At 47.9% G+C, this 25,104-nt stretch overlaps 1 protein-coding gene and 1 long non-coding RNA gene across 2 annotated transcripts in view; one reads left to right on the top strand and one right to left on the bottom strand.

Annotated features, from left to right (window-relative positions):
• The window catches only part of LOC122372286 (G protein-coupled receptor kinase 1-like), an 83,222-nt gene extending 70,556 nt beyond the window's left edge, over nt 1–12,666 (bottom strand). The window contains exons 1-2 of the mRNA XM_043349283.1: nt 12,381–12,666; nt 1,797–2,196 (exon numbers count right to left, since the gene is read on the bottom strand). Coding sequence (XP_043205218.1) covers nt 1,797–1,909 — 113 coding nt within the window. The 5' untranslated portion in view covers nt 1,910–2,196; nt 12,381–12,666. The remainder of the gene's footprint in view (nt 1–1,796; nt 2,197–12,380) is intronic.
• A 4,002-nt stretch (nt 12,667–16,668) lies between these two features.
• Nucleotides 16,669–23,833, top strand: LOC122372285. The gene is made up of 3 exons (XR_006254843.1): nt 16,669–16,729; nt 17,785–18,311; nt 23,548–23,833. It is a non-coding gene; the product is annotated as an uncharacterized LOC122372285 (long non-coding RNA).
• Nucleotides 23,834–25,104: the final 1,271 nt, after the last annotated feature.

Genomic DNA, 25,104 nt, shown 5'->3' with positions numbered 1-25,104 from the left:
GACGCCCGTCCAGCGCGAACGCACTGTCGGGGAAAAACGCGCACAAGCAAATAGCGAGCCCCGGCCTAACAGCTGATGCGGGCTGGTGCTGCGCGTCGCGAGACGTTCGTCCTGGTGGGCTGGCATGGCTGGTAGCGACGGGCTAGTAGAGCCACGGATTCGGGGTTTGAGGAGCTTGTGATAGTTTGAAGTCAACACCAGTGATTAGCAGTGACGATAGGGAGATATCAAGGCGGAGGGTATCCAGTATCCACACTTGGGTCCGAGAGACGCGCTAGCCTAGCGTACAGCGCTGAAGAGCAGCTGTATGGCAAAGCAGACTCGTACCGACAAACCGTGACTGGAAATGAATCACAGCTGTACCACGCTACCTTCTGAATGACGCTCGGGTATAAGACCACCAGGAAAACGGACCACTTAAGGCAAAACAGCGTCTACGTTACCGCAAGGAGCGTCCGATTATATTCCAACAATCGCGAAACAGCTGGTTATCCCACAACCTGCTGACGCTCATGACACAGCAAGGCTTCGTTTTATGTGAAGAGTCACATATGCGAGGTCAACGCAGCCAGTTTTCACTGCAACCTTGCAGTTCAATGCAGTATACTTCTCTGGCACCGGACATCGTGCTACTAAATCAAAAAGTATTCTCAGGAAGCGGGGTTGTTGCGGATGCAATGCGCCGAACAGTAGGTCGATATCGGTTCAGGTCGCCGCGGGGCAGACCGTGCAGGCGCGAGCCAAAGTTCATTTTGTCGCCAGTAACCTTAATCTGGCCGGACAAGGCGGCGATAGCGCAAATCCTTGGGCCAATATAGCGACACGCACGACACCGGGCCGCCACCAGAAACCCGCGTCACTCGCGCAGATAAGGAAAGGCACGTCAAGTGCCCGGATATTAAGCTGCTGTAAGTAGGCAGACGTGGCCTCATGGCGGACACATAACGGTAAGTTGAGGGTTCCTTGTTGCGTAGCCAGTTAACTTGTTAAATTTGGTCATTACAAATGTATCTTCCTTATCCTCAGTTTGCGGCATAGTATGTGGTGCATTTTTATTTGCGGGTAAGGGGAAAGAAAGAGTTATTGGTTAATTCCAAAGGAGTCACGAAGAAGTAGTGACTAAACAAATATACATATGTGTCAAGTGGGTTGATAGATGCCCTCAACAGTCGCACCAAAAGAGGGCAGGTAACGTGCACCAAAACCCACGCCAAGTCCTCAAGTACTGTGCGCGGCTTATCAAATATGCGTCATAAATCTTTTGCCCGACGCGAGATAACGAACCGTCGCACATAAATACGAGTTCGTCCGATGGCGCAGCCTGGCCGGTCCTAGTCACACCTCATGGCTGACGTTCCAGGGGCATAATTCACAGAGCATGACCAACTAAAGCCGAGCACACGACGCGGGGATATATGCCAGATGACCGTTCCAGATAATCGATCTATCCGAGCGGTACATGACTACCGACTTCATAGCTAGGTCTAACTATGTATGTATGTATGTATGTATGTATGTATGCATGTATGTATGTATGCATGTATGTATGTATGTATGTATGTATGTATGTATGTATGTATGTATGTATGCATTGACATCAAAAGCCTTCCACATATGGCGTGGCGATTACGGCTTACGGCTTAAGTACGAGTATGACTTAGTACGAACGCAACGACCTTAGAGAGACTTGGCGGACCTCAGCGTGACCTCAGGATGACCCCGAAGTCACCTCTTCATGACATTATCGTGAACTAAGCATGACCCAGTGCGACTACCCAGACCCCCTCCGAACTGACCTGGGGTCGGGCAGGACGATCTTCTTGCTGGCCCGCGCCGCCGGCGTCGACTTGGACTTCTCCATGGCCATGAGGTAGCTGACATCCGCCAGCACCGCCTCGAGGTCCGCCATGGCGCTGACTGGGGTGCAGGTGGCTGCTGCTGCGGTCGGTCAGGTCACTCACTCCCAGCCCGGACCGACGGGCCCGCAGCGTCCCGACGGCCGCGGTTCGGCACCGCACAGGCAGGACACTCGGAGAAGTCCCGTGGATCGCCAGCTATCTCAGGTGTGCGGAAGGCCACTCCACGGTCGGTGTCACGGGTCGATCGAAGGACGCCAGCCGGTGCGGCAGGTCACCAGCAGGTCAGCCGTACGACCACGATCAGCGACGACGCGGTCCGGCCCCGGCGCTAGCGCTTCTGTGGAAGAAGAGTAGAAACATCAGTCACGCGAGTGGTAAAAGCCGAACGCAAAAACTCGGCAAATGAAGACAGATGACTGGACATAAGCCAGACAGAAATGGAGGCGATCAAACTAGCGGCCTCAGCATCCGCTGCAGTATGGACCGGAAATCTCACCAGTACGAGGCGAGCTGCTTTCTGAACACTGAAAGCTTGCGTGATACATATAGCTTCCGTCTGAAAGCAACGACGCAAAATAAAGCCACGGGCTGTATGCACTGTTATCCGTTGCCACGCAACTCAGCAAACACACCGAATAGGAAGAAGCCCTCAGACCGTGCGTAACTAGCGTGCGCGTGAGGAAACAATGTTCACTCTAACGCGTGAACAATACAGACATAAATCAATACCCTAAACGCTGTGCTGGGGCCGCGTTACGCTCCGTTTCACTAATTAACTCCATAATTCACTCAGAGCTAACGAACTTGCCACCAGTTGCCCCGATACGAAAACGAGCAACTTCTGTTATGGCGCCATAAACTGAGTCTGGCCGCTGTCTTCGCTGGGCGCCAGAGCGGAAGTCTGTGCCTTTAGAGGCTGGCCACGTTTGGTGATGGCAAACAGACAGGTCGGGCTGCGAAGCTATTTGTGAGGCGCACAGAAACATCTAAGGGAGAAAAACTTGGGTACAATCTCAATCTCAAACTTGGGTACAATCTCAAGTCAGAGTAAGAACTTTGTTTAGTAAAGAGAGGCTAAATCGTCTGTCCAAAAATGTCAAATTTACCAAATGTTGAAAATCACACGCATTATAAATAGCGCGTAGGTACTGCTTTTGCTAAGAACATTATAAATACCTACTTTTAATCGTGCCTAATGCCGGTACATAAGGAATCTCAAAACGCGCAATTGTCACAGATAGACCATACAGTGTTTTAATTACACATTTTACTTTCGAAAATGTTTAATGGCAGTCAGATGCGGTAAGTTGTTAACTGGTAGCAAACTACCTTTGACCGCCGTACCGCGGTCTGAAAGTAAGCGACGCACAGAAGAGTTGAATTCTCCACCAAAAGAGGTAGTCCCTGTAGTGGAACTCGGCGGATTCAGCACAACTGTGTAACAAACTTTCACAGCTGTCAATTTCAGGCCGAGTCCTGCCATTCACAGCCTGGTTCAGAATTAGCTGCAAAATGTTTCCAGTTTTCGGGAATCACCGTAAGCTTACACAGCACTCTGAGAGCTTACACAGCTCCTTCTCCACTCTGCCGTACAAGTACTACTCACTCTACCTCTCGAACGATAAGGGTTCTGCCAGTTTGAGATGCGAGTGCAAGATAAGATGATGTGCAGAGCTTTCCAAGCCACCAACATCTACTTTGTTGGTAAATTGCGAGCTCCCACAGCTCCCAAGAAGCCATACCTATCTCACACAAACATATCGCAGCTTTTCCCACTCCAGCCTCTCATTTCGCAGCTGTTCTCACCCGAAAGTTACATTCCACTGTTCCCGTTCACCCCGAACAATCACGCGGCTCTCCCCGCCATGAACTCCCCAGGAGCTCTCCCGTACCTTCCCGTGTTGTCAGAGCTCTAACGTGTCTGAGCCAGCTACCGGATGAGCTCTCGCTGCTCTCTGACCGCAGAAGAGTTTCGACTCCCAGCCCACAACTCCTCATGAAATCTGCCCGTCACCAGGCGAATGCACCGCCACCCTGTGGGGAATAGATGAAACCCAACAGCTTGCAAATACCAGTCGTAACGCCCAATAAGTTTGATGAGTGATCCCAACATTATATCTAGGACCGTTTGTTACATTGAGTTCTTTGAGGGTTCAAATGAAGGAAGGGGTCAGTCGACCACAGCACAGGTTTACCAAAGAATTTGACACCACATAAAGGGTCCCTAACGAACAAGGCAAGCATCCTGACCCTACGTCGAGCTATCAGTTCTGGATAAGTAGCCGACCAAAGCAGTAGAGTAGCGAGATGGGATCGCTCCCGCAGGAGTCTGCCTGGCGCGCTCGCAGCTTCTCCAGGGGACTCGAGGTCACGGAGCTACCAGTTCGGGGTCACAGGGGTCATACAGATGGTCACCGGGACCGATCAACAATTCAGCGCTGACGGGGTTCATCCAGAACCTCAGAACGAAAAGCTTTGTGTGGAATTGGGGGATCAGCAGACGGCAGGGATAAGAAATCGGACGATATGAGCCGGAACACCGACCAGATGATATGAGCCGGAACAGAGATCAGCGCCTGAACGACAGCCAACGACGTAAAACCTTCCAACGACCGACATAAGAACTGATGACAAAACACGTAAATGTGGGTATTAGAGGGACATCTGAATGTTTCTTATAAATATATTATGTAAGAATTCTTGATGAAGTCAATCCTTAGCCCCAAAAACATCCTCAATTCAGCAATCACGCCCTTAGCAGCCCCCAACATACACCCAGTCCTCACATGCGCACACAGGACGAAGTGCCGCCATTTCTGCCCCCTGCCCCAATATACGCTCCGGTCAAAAAGTAAACACCCACAGCGGACCAAGCGGCTGACGAGTCATTTGGCAGCGCCCGCAGTGCGCATACATAAGTGCGTGTAGGTAATTGATTTATGCATCAGTCAATCAAGGAAGCAATCAGTGGGCATCGATGGAGCGAAATGGCTGAGGGCGTCTCGCTTCATTGCGATGACCGGCCGTGGCCCCTTCAGCGTCTAAAAAGGAACGGATTTGCAACGGTAATCACACTGATGAGAGGTGGGCAAGAGGGAAGGGAGGTAAGGCAAAGCAAAAAATAGTAGCTAAAAACAAGCTGTTATGCAACAGCATTGCGTTGCCGATTATCAACAGTTGGAGAAATGTTTTCAACAGCTTTGACACCAGGGATTGCCCATCAACGCATTGATAAAATGCATTCCATCTATCATGCATATAAGAAAGTTACAACTTCCATTTTTTCAGCACATATCTAAGCCTCAGTCCCTCAGCAGACCGCTCGACCGATAAATCAAAATGTATAATCTCCCATTCGTTAGCCGCTCAGCTAAGCACCCGATACGTAACATCCAATCAGACTTCGAGCCGGCGCCGGCGGCACACCCAGCACTTTCCATCCTTGCTTTGTTGATCATCGCTTAACTATTCTACAAGAGGACAATCTATGCCTCACCGTCTGGTAATAACATACAGCTTGTCACAGAGAAAGAATGTCTGAAAGACAGGATGGGATGTCGCACGACACGATTTTGTCGACGAGACAGCTCACTTTGCCAGCTCTCGTTCAGGGCAGTTCGCAGTCCATTAGCAGCTAAATCACTGTCGGTTCGCCCAGCGCCGTCAATATTTATCCGCGGCTGGCCATCCGCCGGCCCTGCGGTTTCCCGGGGAAGCCACTCCTTCAATGGTCGTCCAGTCGTCAGCCAGTCGGTCCATCTGATAACCGGATTTACCATCAACGTTAGCAACTAATGAAGGAGCGAACGAGTAGAGAAAAATGCGATTGACAGATATACTACTACCAATTTGCCAGGGACGTCGGCGTGATCAACCTTCCACGTCGTACGAAAGGTCGCCTTTAGTCCATCTTCATTTTTCGTCCTGCGTTTTCATTCACGCACGACGGAATCCATTGTCGGCGATATAACTGTCAATGATTCGATGCTCTGTTGACCAATAGCCCAGTTATTCGATGAACGACGACCTGGTGATCCAGTGAAGCGGCTCGGTGACGGAGCGGTGCACCTGTTACAACAGTGGGCGTCACTGACCCGATGAGCAATGCTCAGGTGATCAGTGACGGGCCATCCGTTCTAGCGGCGCGCGGCGCGGTCGGTTATGACAGCTCACAGAAGCAAATGGGATGGCCGCCAGCCAATACTCAAACCCGGAAAGGTCGCCGAGAACGCCCCTCCCTCCGAGCCCGCCCGTGGGCGATACGGAACCGACGGCGGCGGCCGACGCGACTGTACAGACAGCCTGCGAGCTCAGCGAGTCTGACGCGCATTACACTTCTCAGAGCCGCGGCCCGAGCTACGTTGACGAGGCGGCGTCATCGCCGTCGGCTGCAGGTGGCGGCGTCGGGCCGCCTCTCTCCGCGGCACCGGCTCTGCCCGCGGCGGAGCGATCGATGGGAGCCGCCGCCCTCGCCGCCCGGTCTCGACCGCTCTCCCCCAGTCGGGAGCTCGGCAGAGGCGACTCACTCAGCCCGCCACACTTAAGACGGGCCAGACAGTGGCGCTGTCAGGCTCTGAAGAGCAAGCGGGAGCCGAGATCAGTTCATGTTAGACTGACAACCGAAGGGCGCTCGGACAGCCAGACGAGAGTCCATCCCTCCGGGGCCCTGTTTCACCGCCCGACGCTGCGCGCGCTGCAGCGCGCTGGGAGCTGAGGCGTACCCCTGACGTCACTCGAATGACGTTGCGTGCGATCCGTTAGCTTATGGTAGATCGCGTTTCGAACAGAGAACTTTTAGAACCTAGTATCAATTGAACAGAAGTTTGAATGTGAATACTGCTAGCGTGCGGATGGTGCTGGCGCTGCGGTGCTAGCGTTTTGCGATGACGTCATAGCGTAGCGTCAGAGGGGAGTTTGTTGATATTGCCATGGAAACCCAACGCGCCGACGCGCGCAGCGCACTGCAGCGCTCCGCCGTGAAACAGGGCCCAGCCCACAGTGGATGTCATCCACGACGCCACGACTGTCGCGACCGCGCCGCGTCAGACCGCCGCCGGTCAGCTTAACCCAGCCGCGAATAGCGCAGTTATCCTTGGTTGAGGTTAGTAATCGGTCGTCGCGGATCAGCCGCTGACGTCATAGGTCCCATCGATGACGTCACCGGTGGACGGGGCCGGCACGCCTGCGGAGTGCGCTCGCCGGTCTGGGGCGGTAAATGTCCCTAGGGACAGGCTTAGTTCACCTGTTGATGCAGGATGAATTCAAGGCCTATAGAGTGTCCCGTTCGTTCACATCCGACCGCTATTGGTGGCAGTCAATCTAGTAGGGACTGGGACATTGAAACAGGTCTGGTAGCTAGACGTTCGAGGACAGAATGAGATAAATGTCCTTTTGAAGTAAAACTCTAGAAGATGAAGACAGGATAATAGTTTAAATAAAATACCTAGCAGAGATCTTTCACAAATAGTAGCAACAGCAAGGTGGGTGGGGGACGGGCGGAGACTTCAACGAAAATGGAGTGAATTTGAAAAGATAACATAGTTATTGCGAAGGCATATTTGCTAACAGTCGTAAAAACAAAGTTTTCAAAGCTAGGGACAGCACCTAAATATATCTCTTTTGAGCATGCTCTGGCTTTGACTCTGAGAATAGAAACTGTGGGGTGTTCTTTCAGTCGTGGTTTCATAGGTTTGTCGGTTTCGAGAAAATTGGCGTCCATCGTAAGATTTACGAGTTTTCTTTAATTATTCCTGAGTATTTTAGTGATCATATAGCCGCAAAGAACCGTTCACTGTCAGAGATGCATTCCAATCGCAAACCAGTGCTGAAAAGTTGCTATTTCGGCTCACCGCCCACCGTTCCTTGGGCCGGCACCTACATCAATTCACCATTAGCAGCCATCAGCGGGCGCGTGTGGAGCCTCACAGGCCCGTCCATCTTTCATCTGGGGACGGTGCGGGATCGGACACACTAAGCTGCGGTTTTTGTTATGGCTGTTGACTGTCATCCCGTTAGGCGATGCCACCAATTAATGACATCAGCGTGGCTGGAAATGACACCAGTGAGCCCCGCTCACTCGTAAAGAGTCTCACGGGTGAGAGACGGCACTGCCGTCGAGGGAGAACTCAAGCACTCTGAATTACTCCCACAAACAGCAAAATGGTTGGTGTGTTGCAACCATAAAGGGAAAGCAAAAACTTCCAGGCGTAGAAGACAAAGACATTCAGAATTCGTAATAGCCCCCCAATTGAGTATTTCAAGATACGTAGAAGTAGCGGGTACTCACGCACGAAGTCAGGTTTCTCCGTAGGACCCAAAGAGGAAGGGAACGAACGCACACTTCGGCTTCACCATTATTACCGACCTCTCCTAACTGCAACAAAAGAAACGACTGGAACTTCGCGCAGTTCTGGAAGATTAAGACTGGACTTTGTCTCGCAAAACACAGCCAGGCTGCAACGAAAAACAACACAATTACCAGTGAAAGTTGGTAAAGCAGGTGCTTATAAGAAATCCCAGCTCCAAAAACGCACTCCTCCAGACATTTCTCACCGCTCAATCCTGAGCTTTCGACATAAGAAAATACGAGTATGTGCAATAATGTCCTGAGAAAAGCGAAGGTCAAGAATCAAAATGTGGATAGGAAACATGAGAAAAGATTCTTCTCTCAATTCAACGAAACATAGTTAAAGCCCTTCCTTACACCCTTCCCAATCAATCCAACAGACCCTTTTGATTAAAAAAACAACGGTTGCTTGGCTTGGTCGATGGCTTCCAAAAGCACGACGAAGAAAGCAAGCCATTCGAATTCGGCTGCTGTCACCCATTTACCATTGGAAGGCAGGGCTGCATGCCGGGACAGAAGAGATCAGGGTCACACTGGTTGTTAGTTCGTGGAAGATATCGAACTGACAGAATGCTAGATCGAAAGTTTAAATGTATGGCGACACTCAGCACAAAAAAAAATCAGCCAGTTTAGCCATGACCATCGGGATAGTCGTCAAATGATTTTAAAAAAATCAAAGAGTGATGGAACAAAACATCGACGAACCTTCCTTTACAAAAGAGCACATCTGCGACTTGACTACAAAGTACAATCCCATCCGGCGACAGGTGTATTCCGAGGGGTGGAATGCATGCCGTGACATGGAATGCAGCAAGACATTCCGCTCCACCGGGCGACGGATACCAATCAGTCCATTTGCATCCAGTGGTTCCACCATGTACCGCGTGCCTCTGGCCCGCGCCACCAGCGCCGTTCCAGCGAAAATGGGGGCTCGCCCGACGCGCTCTCGTGCAGTCGATTCGTGACGGACGAACCACGACTGGACGGGGGAGCTGAGGAGCCCTCGCCGAGGCGCCGAGAGGGCCGTTCGTCTCTCTGAGCGATCGTGGGCGGGACAGACCGGCTGCCGGACCGGACCGGACCCGCCGCGCCGACCGCAGCTATTCGGACAGGGGTAAGGTGCGGCCGCCGGTGACAGGTGTCAGCCTCTCCGGCGGTACTGGAATTGGAGAATAACGACACCGGCGTCGGCTGGCGACCACAGGCACTGCGACACGGAGCCCCGGAGACGGGTCTCCTCGCTGCGGCGGAGGGACTCCCGCTCAGAAAGCCTTTCTTCCTACCTCCAGGTTCCTGGAAAACGCATACCAGAACGCCGGCGATCGATGATAGCCGTTGCCTGGAGAGTATCTAGACAGCATACCAGACACGCAGTGGACACTCGATAGTCCAAAACTTGATGGCAGGTGGGTCATCACTCATCTTCCCAAGGAAGACTGACCAGTTGTTATCCCCTACTGCTATCTCCATAGATCGACTATTGTTTGCATATTCGATCGCTGGCTGAAAAACACGCTTCGAAACTCAATCCGAGTGTAGCATCAGGCTAAAAAATACACATATGCGTACTTCTCAATTTTAGAAATGTGCAATGGAAGAAATCGTAAGTTCCCCCATTAGATTTGCTCACACACACTAAGGATAGGCTCCCACGTTGCTATTGCTTCCGGGTTCACATAAACCGGCTTAACGTAAAACTTTGTTCCTGGCCAAAATTGCCAGATGTAATGACCCCCGGCTCCAGACTGGCTTTAGGCTGGCGGAGCAAAAAAAAAAAAATCGCAAAAGGCTACGACACAGAATGGCCAACTCTCTTGCATATAAACCCACAAATGCCAGCAGAACAGGACGCCGGCCGCCGTGCGGGTAAGGCCCGCCACCAGCGGCTCTCAGAGGCGCGAGACGCGTCCGTATATCGCGCCCCGGCAGGATGTTCCGTCCGATTCCAGACCGGCACCGGATGGGACGGCGATGCTGCCGCGTTCTCACACGTCCAGTGCAGTGTTTCGACTTGGCACAGATATTGCGGAATTCAAACTGATCAAAGAGCGATTCGTTTGCCTGATGGTTACAGCTACAAAAGAAGCTGAAGTTGGGGAATGAATTTAGTCTCGATATGCGAAGATAAAAATTATCTTGTGGCCTCTAATAATTTAATCCAATCACAGCTTTGTGTTTTTTTTTTTTAGAAATTAACACCTTTTTGAAGAAGCTGTCATCATCTGTATCATCATCGTCCTTAATCCCATCAATAAACAACTAAGGAAATACAAAATTATACAAAATCCAACAAAACACAAAAAGGGCTTCACAGTTCTTCACATTTTTGACCAAAATAACCACAAGGTGAAGGATAATGAGATTAGAATATATGAGGACCTGAAAAAAGGACCTGAAAATATTTTAAAACACATAATAAAATAATTAAACACACAGGCAAGAAATATCACATAGCTACATGAAAGATATATAATGATACATTACAAAAAACATCTCAAATAAGGCAGGGTCTTGGTATGAAGTTACAGATATATTATGCTAAGTATTGTGTGTAAATACACGTATTTCCCAATAAACACATATACTGGACTGCTAAGCTATTACACACTGGGTGAGCACTGAGCTTTGTCATCAAATAAGGAGTTGAGGCCTTGAATCAGCAGTAAATTAATCTATGTCAATAAGCTGACAGCTGTCATTTGGTGATTCAGGATACCTATGGCATGGCCATGAGTGATTACCAAAGTGTTGGCATCAGAAATCATGGCCCACTTCATAATCAGACTAGCAAGTGCTGAGGCCCTAAATTCTACTTATGATATGCTTTGAAAAAGACCAAGTAGCTTCATTAAGCTCACTTTTCTTCAAGCTTCAGACTCATAAGCATCATATAATAATACCTGACGCTATTCATGTTACATAGGTAGGTCCGGTAGCCACTTACCACCACTGATGCCAGCTTATGCACCAGTACAGGTATTAGTAGAGCAGACGTCACACGAAGGTTTTCCAAGAAGGTTTTCCAACCAAAGAGAGGCGCCATAACCGTACGTATTTCTTTCTAGGAAAACCTTAACAAACCTAACCTAACCTAACCTGACCTGACCTAACCTAACCTACAACCTACAAACCTACAAACCCACCCTACAACCTACAAACCTACAGCACCTCTCCTCGGTTGGAAAAACTTCATGTGATGTCTGCTCTACTAATGCCCCAGTACCTTCAATGGTATTGAAATCTCCTATTGATTAATGTTTTAACCGCAGGCTGTTTGAAAAGACAAACACTATTCGTTAGAATTGTGCTTTTCTGTTATGATTCAAACATTAAAAAAGCCAAAATCATCTTATCTCATGTCTTATATTGCCTTTACTTGCAAATAACTACTCATATGCTAGATTCTACATGATTCTATTCAAAGTTCCGAATCCACCTCCCGAAATTCTCCCTTTTTTACTTGCTTCGACAAAAATACACAAATCACGAGAATGCAAATCCTCGCGCTTATTCCGGCAGGGAGCTGTCGTTCGCAACGACATTTTCTATTGAAAAACAACTGGAGCAGTTTGTGGTTCAGTAATGATAATAGCAGTGTGATAATGAGGACTGAGGATATTGACATGAAGTCCCCCAAAAAAGTTCACATGACACCAACAAACACTATTCGCACCTTCACCTATCAGTCTTCCTGCAACAGCTGCAAGGTGTCATTCATAGCACATCAAGATGGGTACTGTTGCCCAAGTAAAGTGCATGTTTCTGGACAATTTCTGGGTATCTACCTATTTGGTTTTCCATTATAATTGCCAGTAACTTTCAAGGCAAACCCTGAAGTAATTCTGTAACGTGTGCCTACCTACGTAACTGAGGAATATGGCCTCCAAGACAACTGATGGATGCCAAATTGCCAACTATTTGATGTCCTAAGATAATCTGTTCCAAGAAAGGTACCTATATGTTTAAAAAGTATAAAAAAGATGCTATTATTCATTTATTTAACTACCAAACATCCTACAGAAAAATTGCGTAACTCCAGTGAAAAATTGCGTCGGTTTCGAAACACATGCGCCATGGTTGTAACAAAAAAAGAAGACTATCCAAATTACAAGAAAATCGACAATCAAACAAAAATTATCGGACAGCATGTTAAAATCCATTCGTGATTGACTTACCAAATCTGCTTTAAATCAATGGTTAATGCCGGGCGAAAGGAATAAATGTGTGTCAAGCACCCCACCCTCACGCACAGCACTTCACTCGCTCACTTCTCAACCACTTTATCAGTCCCGCTGCTATGAAAAATGATCATAGCTTCATCGCACCACATATGACATAGTCACTCACATAACTAGGATGCTTCACTGCCCCCTTCCCGATAAATTTGTATCGAGCCCTAGCCGATCCCCAAGCCAAGCGGCGGCCCCAGACACCTCACACCGCGACAGCCAATCGCAGACTGAAGAGGCCGACCGACGGGCATGTGCAGAACGGCGGGCCGGGGTGCGCCGACGGTACTGACTGGGACTCATAATATCAAGTAGGTAAGTGCACTTTTCCAAAAACCATTTGAATGTACATTCTCAGCAACTATATAATAGTCATCATGCTTAGTGAACTAATCCTATCGAGATCATTTCGTTGACAGCATTTGATAATTGATTAGCTCGTATTCAACTCGCACCGGCTGTCCGGAGCCTTTATGCAGACAATCTGCCTTGCTTAACAACTGCTTTCAGCTTGAATCTTTCTCCTCCGCAGATGTTTCAATGAATAATGTGAAGATTATATGATAAATCGATCAGGTTCACACATAAAAGGGTGTCTTGCTGCAGAGGGCAGGGCCGTCTAGGAAAGAATTCGATGACGGCGACATCTATTCAACGTTTTTACTGCCCTCTATTGCCCTTGCATGTGTGCGACGACGGAAGGGCTTGTTTGTTCGCTTGTTTGCCTGTTTGTTCGTTAGGACTCGGGAGTAGGCTCTTAAACAAGAATATTGAAGATTTAGGAAACGATAGGGTAGGATAAAAACATTGGATTGAGTGGACCGCCGAAGGCTATCATGCAGTGTGCAGCCGGCAGCGACATCCTGTAGATATCTCGGTGGGATGGGAGTGTTCCGTTGGATTAGCCCGCCCTGCCACTCAAAACGGTCACCATCATCCGTCCTCGCCATTCTTGGGATAACCCCATCCGCATCCCCTCACACTCTCTTTACGGTTTGGCGGTCACCCCACCTGGCAAGTGACAACCGGTGGATGAGGTCGGGTCCACACTAGGACCCGTTAAAATCCTCTCCGGGGTGACCGTTTGCGGGAGGCGGGCGGACCGTCCCAACAGGGCAATCCGGTCCCACCGAGACGGTCTCGCCTCCACAGCTCACTGTCGGTGTCCCGCACAGCCCAATGTCTTACGCCCTACCCTATCATCCCATAGCTCTGCAATGGTCTTCTTAGGCCGAAACAGCTTGCTCACCCCCCCCCCCCCCCTCAAAAAAAAGACAGTGACACCAGAGATGGTATAATTACATAAATACTCAAATTAATGAGAAGCCTTCGTAATCCGTCCTTACTTTTCAGTCAAGACCAGCCTACATCTGCATTCTCTCACACCACGAAATCCGGGCGGACGGTGACCCCCCCCCCCCCCACACCAGACAACCGATGGTGAGGACAAATCCGTCATTGGAAGACATCCTCTCCGGGGTGACCATTTTAGCAGCACTGGCGGGATGTTTTACGGAACCTTTCCATCTCACCAGGACGGTATTCTGCTACTGCGCTGCACCGTCGGTGGCCCGCTCAGTCCAAACTCCAAAGTTTCCAGTCCATGATTCTAGCCTCTCAATCCTTGGCTCTGAGATAGCCTTTCCAGACCGAAAGAGCAAAACAAAAACAAAAACGCAGATATTGGTTGGTGAAAAGGTAAACTTACTGTTGAAATTGCCAACGGCAAACCGCGTTTTCAAAACCGCGTTTTCGTTTTCAAACCGCGTGGGCCTCGCCCTCTTCGAACAAATTATTTTTAAAAAGTTCATGTGCTATTTCTTCGGTGTAAGGTAAGAATGAGGGTCGAAATCCCATTTCTTGATCAGATGATCCGACTCCTTGTGACTAGACAGACTTTCGCATATCCAGAAACAGCCCTGTAATGTTCCTTCATCCGTCGCTAGATGGCAGCATAATCGAACGCCTGTACTTAGGCTGACCCGCATGGCTTTACCCTGGCCGGCCGAGGGGGACGGTTGCTGCCCCGGGCCTCCCATAGGGGTTTTCGTGATAGCTCCGAACACGCCGGTGATAGAGAGCTAAAACTTGGCAAACCTGACCTTTGATCCAAGCCACATCTTGTGACGCCAACTGATTTTTTAGGTCAGGTCAGGTCACTGACCTATGACGTCATAAGTGAACCTCTGCACGGTCCTCAGATGTCGCAACTTCGCAGCGCCCTCAGTGCCAGAGGAACTTTCGCAGGGAGTTGAAACTTACAGGATGTAGTATACTCCAGAGGTGTCACAACTTGTATATCTCGGATTTTCCTAAAGGTCACATGAGGTTAGGTCGGTCACGTGACTTCACCATTATATCAGTCAATGGGGAAAAAAATGAAAACTCCTATTTTGGCGCCGGGGACGATCTCAAACTATCTCAACCACACGGAATCGTAATTTGTTGCACTCCTTGCACGTTCCGACGCTTCACTTTTGCATTGTTGACCTTGCGTGACGTCATTTATGACGTCACTTGGACCATAAGAGTTTTTCGTCAATAACTCCCGATCAAATTAAGCTAGCGAGTCGGGAAAGCCACCATAGGACCCAGAAAGACCTGCCGAATCGAATGCTATGCGACATGACCTCCTTTGACCAACTTCGTAACCTGGTGGGGCGCTCACCTGACCTTGACCCGAGGTCAATTCTCAAGTTGACCTGACCCGAACAAAAAGTATACCATTTGACGCGCCTGAGCAAGGCGAACATGATGATGCCAATTGCCAAAATCGCGGCTCTGTGACCGTTTTAATGAAAAACTGAACCTGTGCCTTGGGTCACTTGGCCTGACCTCATGGGTCATCGGTTGACCTGAGACCTTCAAATCGGGCACCAGTCGGCAGTCTCTGCGTCTCGTAACGGCGCACACGCTCTTTTTTTCCACGACGCTCTAGCTTCATCAAAAGCGAAACGGCGAGGGGGTCGTACCCCCCCCCCCCCCTGTCGGCCGGCGCGTATGTAGAAAACCAATAGGTCCGGCGACGGCGAGAGTTAAAGGAAAAGGGCCACCTTTAACATGGGGATTGAAACTGAGATAGCCATCTTGTAGCCCGTGTCCGAAAACCTATATGTCTACCTCCTTACGGCCGATTTCGGCCTCCATTCGTAGTTATCGGCAATTTTAAAAGAAAATACGCCAGGAATGCGTCCTTATCCCAGGAATGCGTTCTTATCCGACAATACAGCCACCCGCGGCGAGGCTTTGTTTTTTTACCAATCAGCTCCAACCAGCTCAGCTTTAACCAATCAGCTTATCTGACACAATCCGACGAGTCTGTCTTCTGAACGCTGATTGGCTTGAGTGTGACGTCATCGCTATGCCATCATACAGTAGGTGCCGTAGAGAGTATCAACATAGTACCAATATGTTAAATAGTTTTAAATACTTTTTCGCGAATTGTGCACTTCTGGCACCAGTTTTAAAAAGAAAATGAAAAATAATAATGTCAAAATGAAAAACAACGATATCTTCATATTTCACGAAGGTGGCCCTTTTCCTTTAAGGTCATTCCTCACTTCTCTAACTAGCCGAGAATCATCGCAGTCTGATCTTAGACGATTTTGGGCTCGAGCTGTAAGTAATACATGACCTTCAGACTTCAATCGTAACTATCAAGACTACAGGAAAAAGACATCCCTGCTCTCTGCAGCTGTATTGGTGTATTGCCCAATGCCCAAGTATGCCAGCCGAGAACGTAGGTAGGTATATGGGCAGGGGTCCTTTGGATTCCCTCGTCGTTCGGCCCTGATTGAGCTAGAGCTTTGCGGAAAAAGCCAACGTGTTGCCCGTGACGAGAGGAAGCTGTTGATACCCGATTTTAATTTCCTGGGTCACTGGATGACCTTCCAGATTAGGTTAATGACCCAAAAGTCGAGAACATCGGGACCTGCTAAAACTTCGCTAAGTGTGGTTGTTGGGGCTTTCGGGGTGCTGATCACGAGTTTCATGTCACTTTTGATCACAGATGATGTCTTCATGCATTCAGGCCAGGTTGGGTCAGGTCAGGTCAAGTCAACCAGTAGGCGGTCTGCCGGCTATCCATATAAGTTCGTGTCAACAACCACTGACAGCTTCGTAAAATGTTACGAAGGCACCAAAACTACTTCTAAATGTGCAAATGGGTGCTTAATTCGAAATAACCTCCAAAAATTACCCGAGAAATGCCGGGTTCACACCGGATTCCGGACCGGCAAAATTCCGTCTGCCGGGCCGGAAAAATGGCCAATTCCGTGCCGGAAAATTGAAAACTGGTGTGAACCGGCAAATCTGGCAACTTCTTTTGACCGGTCCGGCAGGCCGGAGAGCCTGATTTTCCGGTCCGGCAAAAAGTTGAAATCATCTCAACTTTTGCCGGGCCGGATAGCCACCGTTTGTGATATGAAATTAAGGCACGAGGGAAATAATGTTATGTTTCAGCGCTACATGACCAATTTACGCCGGGTTCACACCGGATTCCGGACCGGCAAAATTCCGTCTGCCGGGCCGGAAAAATGGCCAATTCCGTGCCGGAAAATTGAAAACTGAGGCCTGTTTCACTAAAAACTTGTATTTACAAGTGTTTGTAGTTTACAATTCATAAGTATTTTTACCAAATACGTAAAAACCGATTTCACTAAGCTTCATCGCCAGTGGCACCTCCGATAAGAAAATGTTTGCAAATAAACTTGTAAACAATAAAAATGTTTTTAATCAAGAACTATAGCATGTTAAAGATATTGCTTCTTTGTATCAAATATTGTATAGTATTTATGTCAAAAGCTGCCTAATTAAATTAAAATAATGATGCTGTTGGAAAAAGATATAAATGATAATTCACATTGTCCTATTATTGAAAGAAAATAACACGCAAAACATTTGACAGCAGAAGACTGTTGAATGCAATTATGGCGCGCGAATGACAAAACATGACGATATTTTAATACCGATTATTTTGCTTGTTAGGGTGTGTGATAAGTAAAAATATAGCATGAAACGACTCAGCAAAGCATAGTTGTTCTAAATTTATGACTGTTTTGCACTATTGCACAAAAAGTATCAAAATTCCGAACGTCAGGACCACTGGAATTTCAGGTTTGTAATTACGATGTTTTCTTTCAAGTTTCTGGTCTTCGTGAAACAGAAAGTTTGCGATTCCCATGTTTTCTAGCAAACTTTTTCTTGTAAAAAAGTTTGCAAATTTTAAACTCAAAATTCATGTTCAAAGGTTTCGTGAAATCCAAATCTCAAATGTTGGTAATTATTTCTTGTAAACTCAAGCTTTTTCTTTGTAAATACAAGTTTTATTTGTTAGTGAAACAGGCCTCAGGTGTGAACCGGCAAATCTGGCAACTTCTTTTGACCGGTCCGGCAGGCCGGAGAGCCAGATTTTCCGGTCCGGCAAAAAGTTGAAATCATCTCAACTTTTGCCTTGCCGGATAGCCACCGTTTGTGATATGAAATTAAGGCAGGAGGGAAATAATGTTATGTTTCAGCGCTACAGGACCAATTTAACCAACGGTGCCCTAATAGTCTCGCGATTTTTCACGAGAATATAAAATTCAAGCGTAAATTTGACGGCGTTTCATTTTTATTTCAAAACATTTGCATCTCAAACGGAGTGATAGCTACATTTCTGTTTTTGTATTTCACATGACTCATGGCCTTTTCAAATTATAAATTAATTTCATTGGTTGGAAAATATTCATGACTTTATAATAAAAAAGATAAATATTATAAGGAAGCGGTGAAAAGGGCGAATTTGTGGAACAACATTGCGGACGCGCTGGTTGTAGAAGGAGCGGAGCCAGTATCTGCAGAAGAGATTATCAAGCGCTGGAGCCGGCCGCAGGACAGGTAGCACAATGTACAGTGTGTCTAAAAAGAATGTACCGTCGCCACTACGTGGCGCTGGTGTCGCGAGCCGGTAGTTGGCTGAATCCGCACCAGACCACACATTCCCAGGCGCTAGGTGACAGCTGCGCAGCGGCCGGTAGTAGCGTAAGCCCGAACCTTCGTGACACGACCCCGGGGGGGGGGAGGGAGGGGAGCGGGCGGGGCAGCGCGTGTAGGGAGGGGTGCTCCAGCAAGCTGGCAGTTGTCGCGACCAAAGGTCAAGGGGTCACACACCAAGCGAACGGACGCTGATGTGGGTTCGTGGGGATCATGAACTTGTGTGTGGTAGGTGCGTCTTGCGATGCACGGATGATACGCCAGGTCTAAACCAAAGGATTCAGGGGAGAGCTGAAGAAAACACCTGGTCAACTACGGCGAATAATAGTGCTGAAAAATGGAAAGTATGGGTCAATGCAAGCCTTCATGACTATAAACAACTTTCTGAGGACGCAAAGGCCAGCATTGAATAACGATATCCGGATCGAAATTAGCAATGATTTATAATGAAATGCCGAACTAATAGCGCTGCAAAACCCTCCTAGTAAATTGTCAAGGCGGATTATACCCACTTGAATTAAACTATCCTAAATAAAATTGTTAATTAACTTTCTAACACTGACGTTCTTTATCATACGATAAGTATGGGGTTAACCAAGATTCAGCATCTTCCGCGTTCAAACAATCACCTGTAAGGCTGGAACATTAATGGCCAGGTAAAAACATGGTCGGGATTTGATTAACCGGATTATAAGTCGATTTTTTTAGCCGGGATTTGATAAGTCAGATTTTTTTACGCCAACCGCATTTTTAAGTCAAGTCAGGTCACTGATCTATGACGTCATAAATGAGCAGTCCTAAAATCAACTGTGTGAAACTGTCCTAAACTGTTCTCAACATTTTAGGACTGTGTGCACACTCCTAAAATGTTCAACTTCGCTACACCCTCAGAGCAGAGCTTTCATAGGGAGATGAAACTTACAGGATCTTATAGTACGATCGAGGGTCTCGCAACTTGTATAAATGTATATCTCGGATTTTCTGAAGGGTCGCCTGAGATCAGGTCAGTCTCTGACCATTAAAAGTCAGGGGAATATGGAAATTGCTAGTTTGGTCCGGAAATGATATACAACTATCTCAAATTCTGAAGCATACGGAATCGTGATTTCATGTGCTCCTTGCAAGGTCTGATGCTTTAATTTTGCTTTGTTGATCTTGCGTGACGTCATTTATCACGTAACCAAGGGTATCAGTTTTTCGTCAATAACTCCCGATCAACTAAAGCTACCGAGTCGATAAAGCCACTAATGGACATGAAAAGACCTGCCGAATCGATTGATATGCAATATGACCTCCTTTGACCAGCTTCGTGACCTGACGGGCTGTGACCTGACCTTGACCCGAGGTTAACACCTTAACTCTCGCCCATATTGGTGTTTTTCCAGCCGCAAACGTATTAGGGGGGGGGGGGGTCCGTTGGACCCTCCCTTGCCGTTTCGCCCCTGATCGAGCTAGAGCTTCGCGGAAAAAACGAGCGTGTTGGCCGTGACGAGAGGAAGTCGATGATACCCAATTTTAAGGTCCTAGGTCATCGGTTGACTTTCCAGGTAAGGTCAATGACCCAAAAGTCGGGAAAATCGGGCCTGTTAGAAAGTCGTAAAGCGTGGCTGCTATGGGGTTTTCGGGGTGCTGATCACGAATATCATGTTAGTTTTGATCACAGATGATGTCTTCATGCATCTTCATGCATTTAGGCCAGGTCGGGTCAGGTCAGGTCAGGTCAACCAGTAAGGGTATTCGTAGTAGGTGGCAACCGCCTCTGACAGCTTCGCAACATGTTACGATGGCACCAAAACTACTTCGTAAATGTTCATATGGCTGCTAAATTCGAATTCAGCTCCTAAAACTGGCCTAGAAACATGTAAAGCTCGAAAAAGTGAGCCGAGGTCATCAAAGGTCAATGACCTGACCTGACTTTCCGGTGACCTTGACACCCACCCTAATGCATGGAAGCAACATCATATCCCATGTTTGAACGCTTAAAACCACGAAAAGACTGCAAACGCGCCGCTAATGCGAGCCGACATACGCCGAATCGCGATTCCGGCCAAACATGGTCTCGAAAAGTAGGTCGCAGGTCAAAGGTCATTAAGGTCAGGGTCATGACAATTTCAGGGTGGGTGTAAAATTGATTAACGCGAGGGTAACGAAAGTTTCGTCGCGATCGGCCGCTTTTTACGCGAGTTATTAGCGAAAAACAGAGGGAGGGGGTCCGTTCGACCCCCCCCCCCCCTCTATACGGGCGAGGGTTAAGTTGATCTCACCCGAAGAAAAAGCATACCATTCGACACGCCTGAGCTAGACAAACACGATGCTGCTAAAATCGCGGATCTGCGATCATTTTTAGCTAAGTTATTTACCAAAAACCGAACCTGTGCCTTGGGCCACTTGACCTGACCTCCGAAGTCATCGGCTGACTCTGGTGCTTAAATCGGAGACCAATCGCTGCATTTCGTAACGACGCACACGATCGTTTCTTTCGTGAGGCTCTAGCTCAATTAGGGGCGAATCGGCGAAGGGGGTTGTTTCCTCACTTCCAACCCCCAACGTCCCTCGGTATTCAGAAAACCTGAAGGTCCGGTGAAGGTTAAAACGTTTCTCCTGAACGAGGAAGAAATGTAAAAGTCAAAGCTCTATAGACGTCCTGTAAAAGTGGCCATAATAATAAATTCGTTAGAAAGATGCTTTTTAAACGACTTCCTCATATAAAATCGGGTGCTGGGACCAATCTTATAAACGCTTTAGAATGGACAGGGCGTCACTGGCTAAAGTTTGGGTGCAGAAAACGGCTATTACCTAAATGCAAAATGGTTTTCATGCATTTCAGTCAATTGTATATTGTCGGTCCCAGTGGCCCAGCTAAAAAAAAATCGGTAGTGTTTTGCATCTTTACGCCCTGAGAAACTACACCATCTATCGAAGTGGGCGGGCTTATTTGAATGGGAGGGCGCATTATGCACGAATCGAGTGCTTTCGTTTATTTTGGACTGTATTTTACCACATCCACTGCTGGTATCACTATTAATATTATCTAATGCCGTGAATACGACAGCATTCCATTTATAAGATTGGGCCAATGGAGTCGCGCCCCGCGAGCTCGGTTTTCCGCTGGGCCGCTACACGCCAGGAAGTCGGTCTTCGCCTGAGGGCAGGACAAAGGTCAGCGAGGGAGCGCGGGGTCAGCCAGGTATCGCCAAGTGCCGAGCGGATGCCGCTCCCTCCCCTCTCTTCCCCTCTTCTCCCCTCCCCACCTCGGTATAGATGGGGAGGGACCGAACTGCCAATGACATGCGAGCGGTCAAGGCCGCTCGCGCGGCAGCGACCCTGGCGGCCGGATGCCGCAACTGGGATTCAGCCAAGTTACCGATTCGCCTCCTGTGGGAGAGCCAAACCAGGGGACATACTTTTTAGATATACTGTACGTACCTATTGCTAACTTCCGTCGTCTACGAAGTGGAGCCAGCCGAGCAGATTCTGAAATCTACATTCTACAAGACGCGCTGACAACACTTCTCTGCCCTCGATGCCCTCCTACACAAGCACATAGCAGCTCGGGAGGGTGGAGGCAGTTTTGCCATTCAATCGCAAGTAGAAGATTCAGGAAATACGATGGTACTGAATGCCAAGGATATTATCCCGCGCCCTGCTGGGGGTGGGGGTGGGGGGATATTTGAACCCTCCCTGTGGTTTTTCGCAACCATCTAAAAAACGGCGGCTGTTTTTGGCACACCTTATCATGCATCTTTTCTGCACATGTAAAAATTGTAGACCAAGGTCACTTAAGGTCAGGTCACCAGGTCACTTCAAGTGACCTCACCTCATACAAAGTTTCAACGTCTTCCATATGCTACATCGAGCGACCGACCTCTTTGAAACTCTCAGCGATTGATAAGGGCAACAATATGTACACAATTTAAATAAATAACTATCTCGGAATTTTGATATCGGTGACCTAAGGTCAGGTCAATTTTGTGACCGCCCCCCTATTATAAGTCAATGGGAGAAAATTGATGCCAAGTTATGCGTTGGCTTGTTGTAAATCGTCGACATTCGACCTGAAAATCGGTGAAATTCGGCTTTCCATTACCTCTGGTGACCTGACCTTTGATTTGACCAAAAAAAGTGACCGAATTAATTTCGTCATTAATTTTGACACTCTTTCGAACGCCGCCTTCCCCGTATCGCTACGTGGCCCAGGAGCCGAGTTAAAAGGGGGGGATGTTAAACACCTCCACCAGCAAGGCGTGGAAATTTAGGACCCCCAGCGGGGCGCGGGTTATGGCAGTAGAGTTCAGTGACAGTCAGATGACCGATTTTGAGACCCAGCCATCTACATCAGCAAGCGTAATATCAAGCTCGCCGTCTCTAATGCGCCCTGCCCAGCCCTCAATTCCTCTTTGTTCGCAAGTGTTTTTAAACCAACAACAGCCAAAGCGCGATTGAAATTTATTAGTGTCTTTTTGTCGATACCCAGCCCGCATGCTGTAAATGTTAAATTGTATTAATCTTGCTAATATACCTACCAGTGAAGTATGGATGATTTTCGGTTGGGTGGAACTGCATCAGGGACTTGTAAAGCCGTCACACAAGTATGTTCGATTTCAAAATAATTCGCGAGATTGCTTGGTACCTACTCATCGTACTTGATGGTTGATGATTATGATATTTCCGGCTCGACTTTCCGGTTTTCCGGTTCTAGCGACTTTTTTTGACATCTAGCGACAATTTCAACATTTTGGTGCCGGCCCGGCAGACGGAATTTTTCCGGACCGGAAAACCGGTGTGAACCCGGCTTTAACCAACGGTGCCCTAATAGTCTCGCGATTTTTCACGAGAATATAAAATTCAAGCGTTAATTTGACGGCATTTCATTTTTATTTCAAAACATTTGCGTCTCAAACAGAGTGATAGCTACATTTCTGTTTTTGTATTTCACATGACTCATGGCCTTTTCAAATTATAAATTAATTTCATTGGTTGGAAAATAGCCATGACTTTATAATAAAAAAGATAAATATTATAAGGAAGCGGTGAAAAGGGCGAATTTGTGGAACAACATTGCGGACGCGCTGGTTGTAGAAGGAGCGGAGCCAGTATCTGCAGGAGAGATTAGCAAGCGCTGGAGCTGGCCGCAGGACAGGTAGCACAATGTACGTATTGCTAACTTCCGTCGTCTACGAAGTGGAGCCAGCCGAGCAGATTCTGAAATCTACATTCTACAAGACGCGCTGACAACACTTGTCTGCCCTCGATGCCCTCCTACACAAGCACAAGGCAGCTCGGGAGGGTGGAGGCAGTTTTGCCATTCAATCGCAAGTAGAAGATTCAGCAAATACGATGGTACTGAATGCCAAGGATATTATCCCGCGCCCTGCTGGGGGTGGGTATTTGAACCTTCCCTGTGGTTTTTCGCAACCATCTAAAAAACGGCGGCTGTTTTTGGCACACCTTATCATGCATCTTTTCTGCACATGTTGTAAAAATTGTAGACCAAGGTCACTTAAGGTCAGGTCACCAGGTCACTTCAAGTGACCTCTCCTCATACAAAGTTTCAACGTCTTCCATAGCTACATCGAGCGACCGACCTCTTTGAAACTCTCAGCGATTGATAAGGACAACAATATGTACACAATTTAAATAAATAACTATCTCGGAATTTTGATACCGGTGACCTAAGGTCAGGTCAATTTTGTGACCCCCCCCCCCATTATAAGTCAATGGGAGAAAATCGATTCCAAGTAATGCGTAGGCTTGTTGTAAATCGTCGACATTCGACCTAAAAATCGGTGAAATTCGGCTTTCCATGACCTCTGGTGACCTGACCTTTGATTTGAACAAAAAAGTGACCGAATTAATTTCGTCATTAATTTTGACACTCTTTCGAACGCCGCCTTCCCCGTATCGCTACGTGGCCCAGGAGCCGAGTTAGAAGGGGGGGGATGTTAAACACCCCCCAGCAAGGCGTGGAATTTTAGGACCCCCAGCGGGGCGCGGGTTATGGCAGTGGAGTTCAGTGACAGTCAGATGACCGATTTTGAGACCCAGCCATCTACATCAGCAAGCGTAATATCAAGCTCGCCGTCTCTAATGCGCCCTGCCCAGCCCTCAATTCCTCTTTGTTCACAAGTGCTTTTAAACCAACAACAGCCAAAGCGCGATTGAAATTTATGAGTGTCTTTTTGTCGATACCCAGCCCGCATGCTGTAAATGTTAAATTGTATTAATGTTGCTAATATACCTACCAGTGAAGGATGGATGATTTTCGGTTGCATGGAACTGCTGCATCAGGGACTTGTAAAGCCGTCACACAAGTATGTTCGATTTCAAAATAATTCGCGAGATTGCTTGGTACCTATTTATCGTACTTGATGGTTGATGATTATGACATTTCCGGCTCGACTTTCCGGTTTTCCGGTTCTAGCGACTTTTTTGACATCTAGCGACAATTTCAACATTTTGGTGCCGGCCCGGCAGACGGAATTTTTCCGGACCGGAAAACCGGTGTGAACCCGGCTAAACATGTAAAACTCAAAAAGTGAACCAAGATTATCAAAGGTCAATGACATCGACCTGACCTAAACGTAACCTTGTTACCCACCATAATGCATGGGATGTACAATGTACGGCTCTCCAGTAAAAGTCTTGTTGGTTTTGCTTTTTCGGACATATCTGGTCCTATATAATGTTTAAATGCATA

Source organism: Amphibalanus amphitrite, unplaced genomic scaffold (assembly GCF_019059575.1).
Source record: "Amphibalanus amphitrite isolate SeventyFive unplaced genomic scaffold, NRLGWU_Aamphi_draft 001340F_arrow, whole genome shotgun sequence".
NCBI classification, from domain to species: Eukaryota; Metazoa; Arthropoda; class Thecostraca; order Balanomorpha; family Balanidae; genus Amphibalanus; species Amphibalanus amphitrite.
This window is presented reverse-complemented; position numbering and strand designations above follow the sequence as displayed.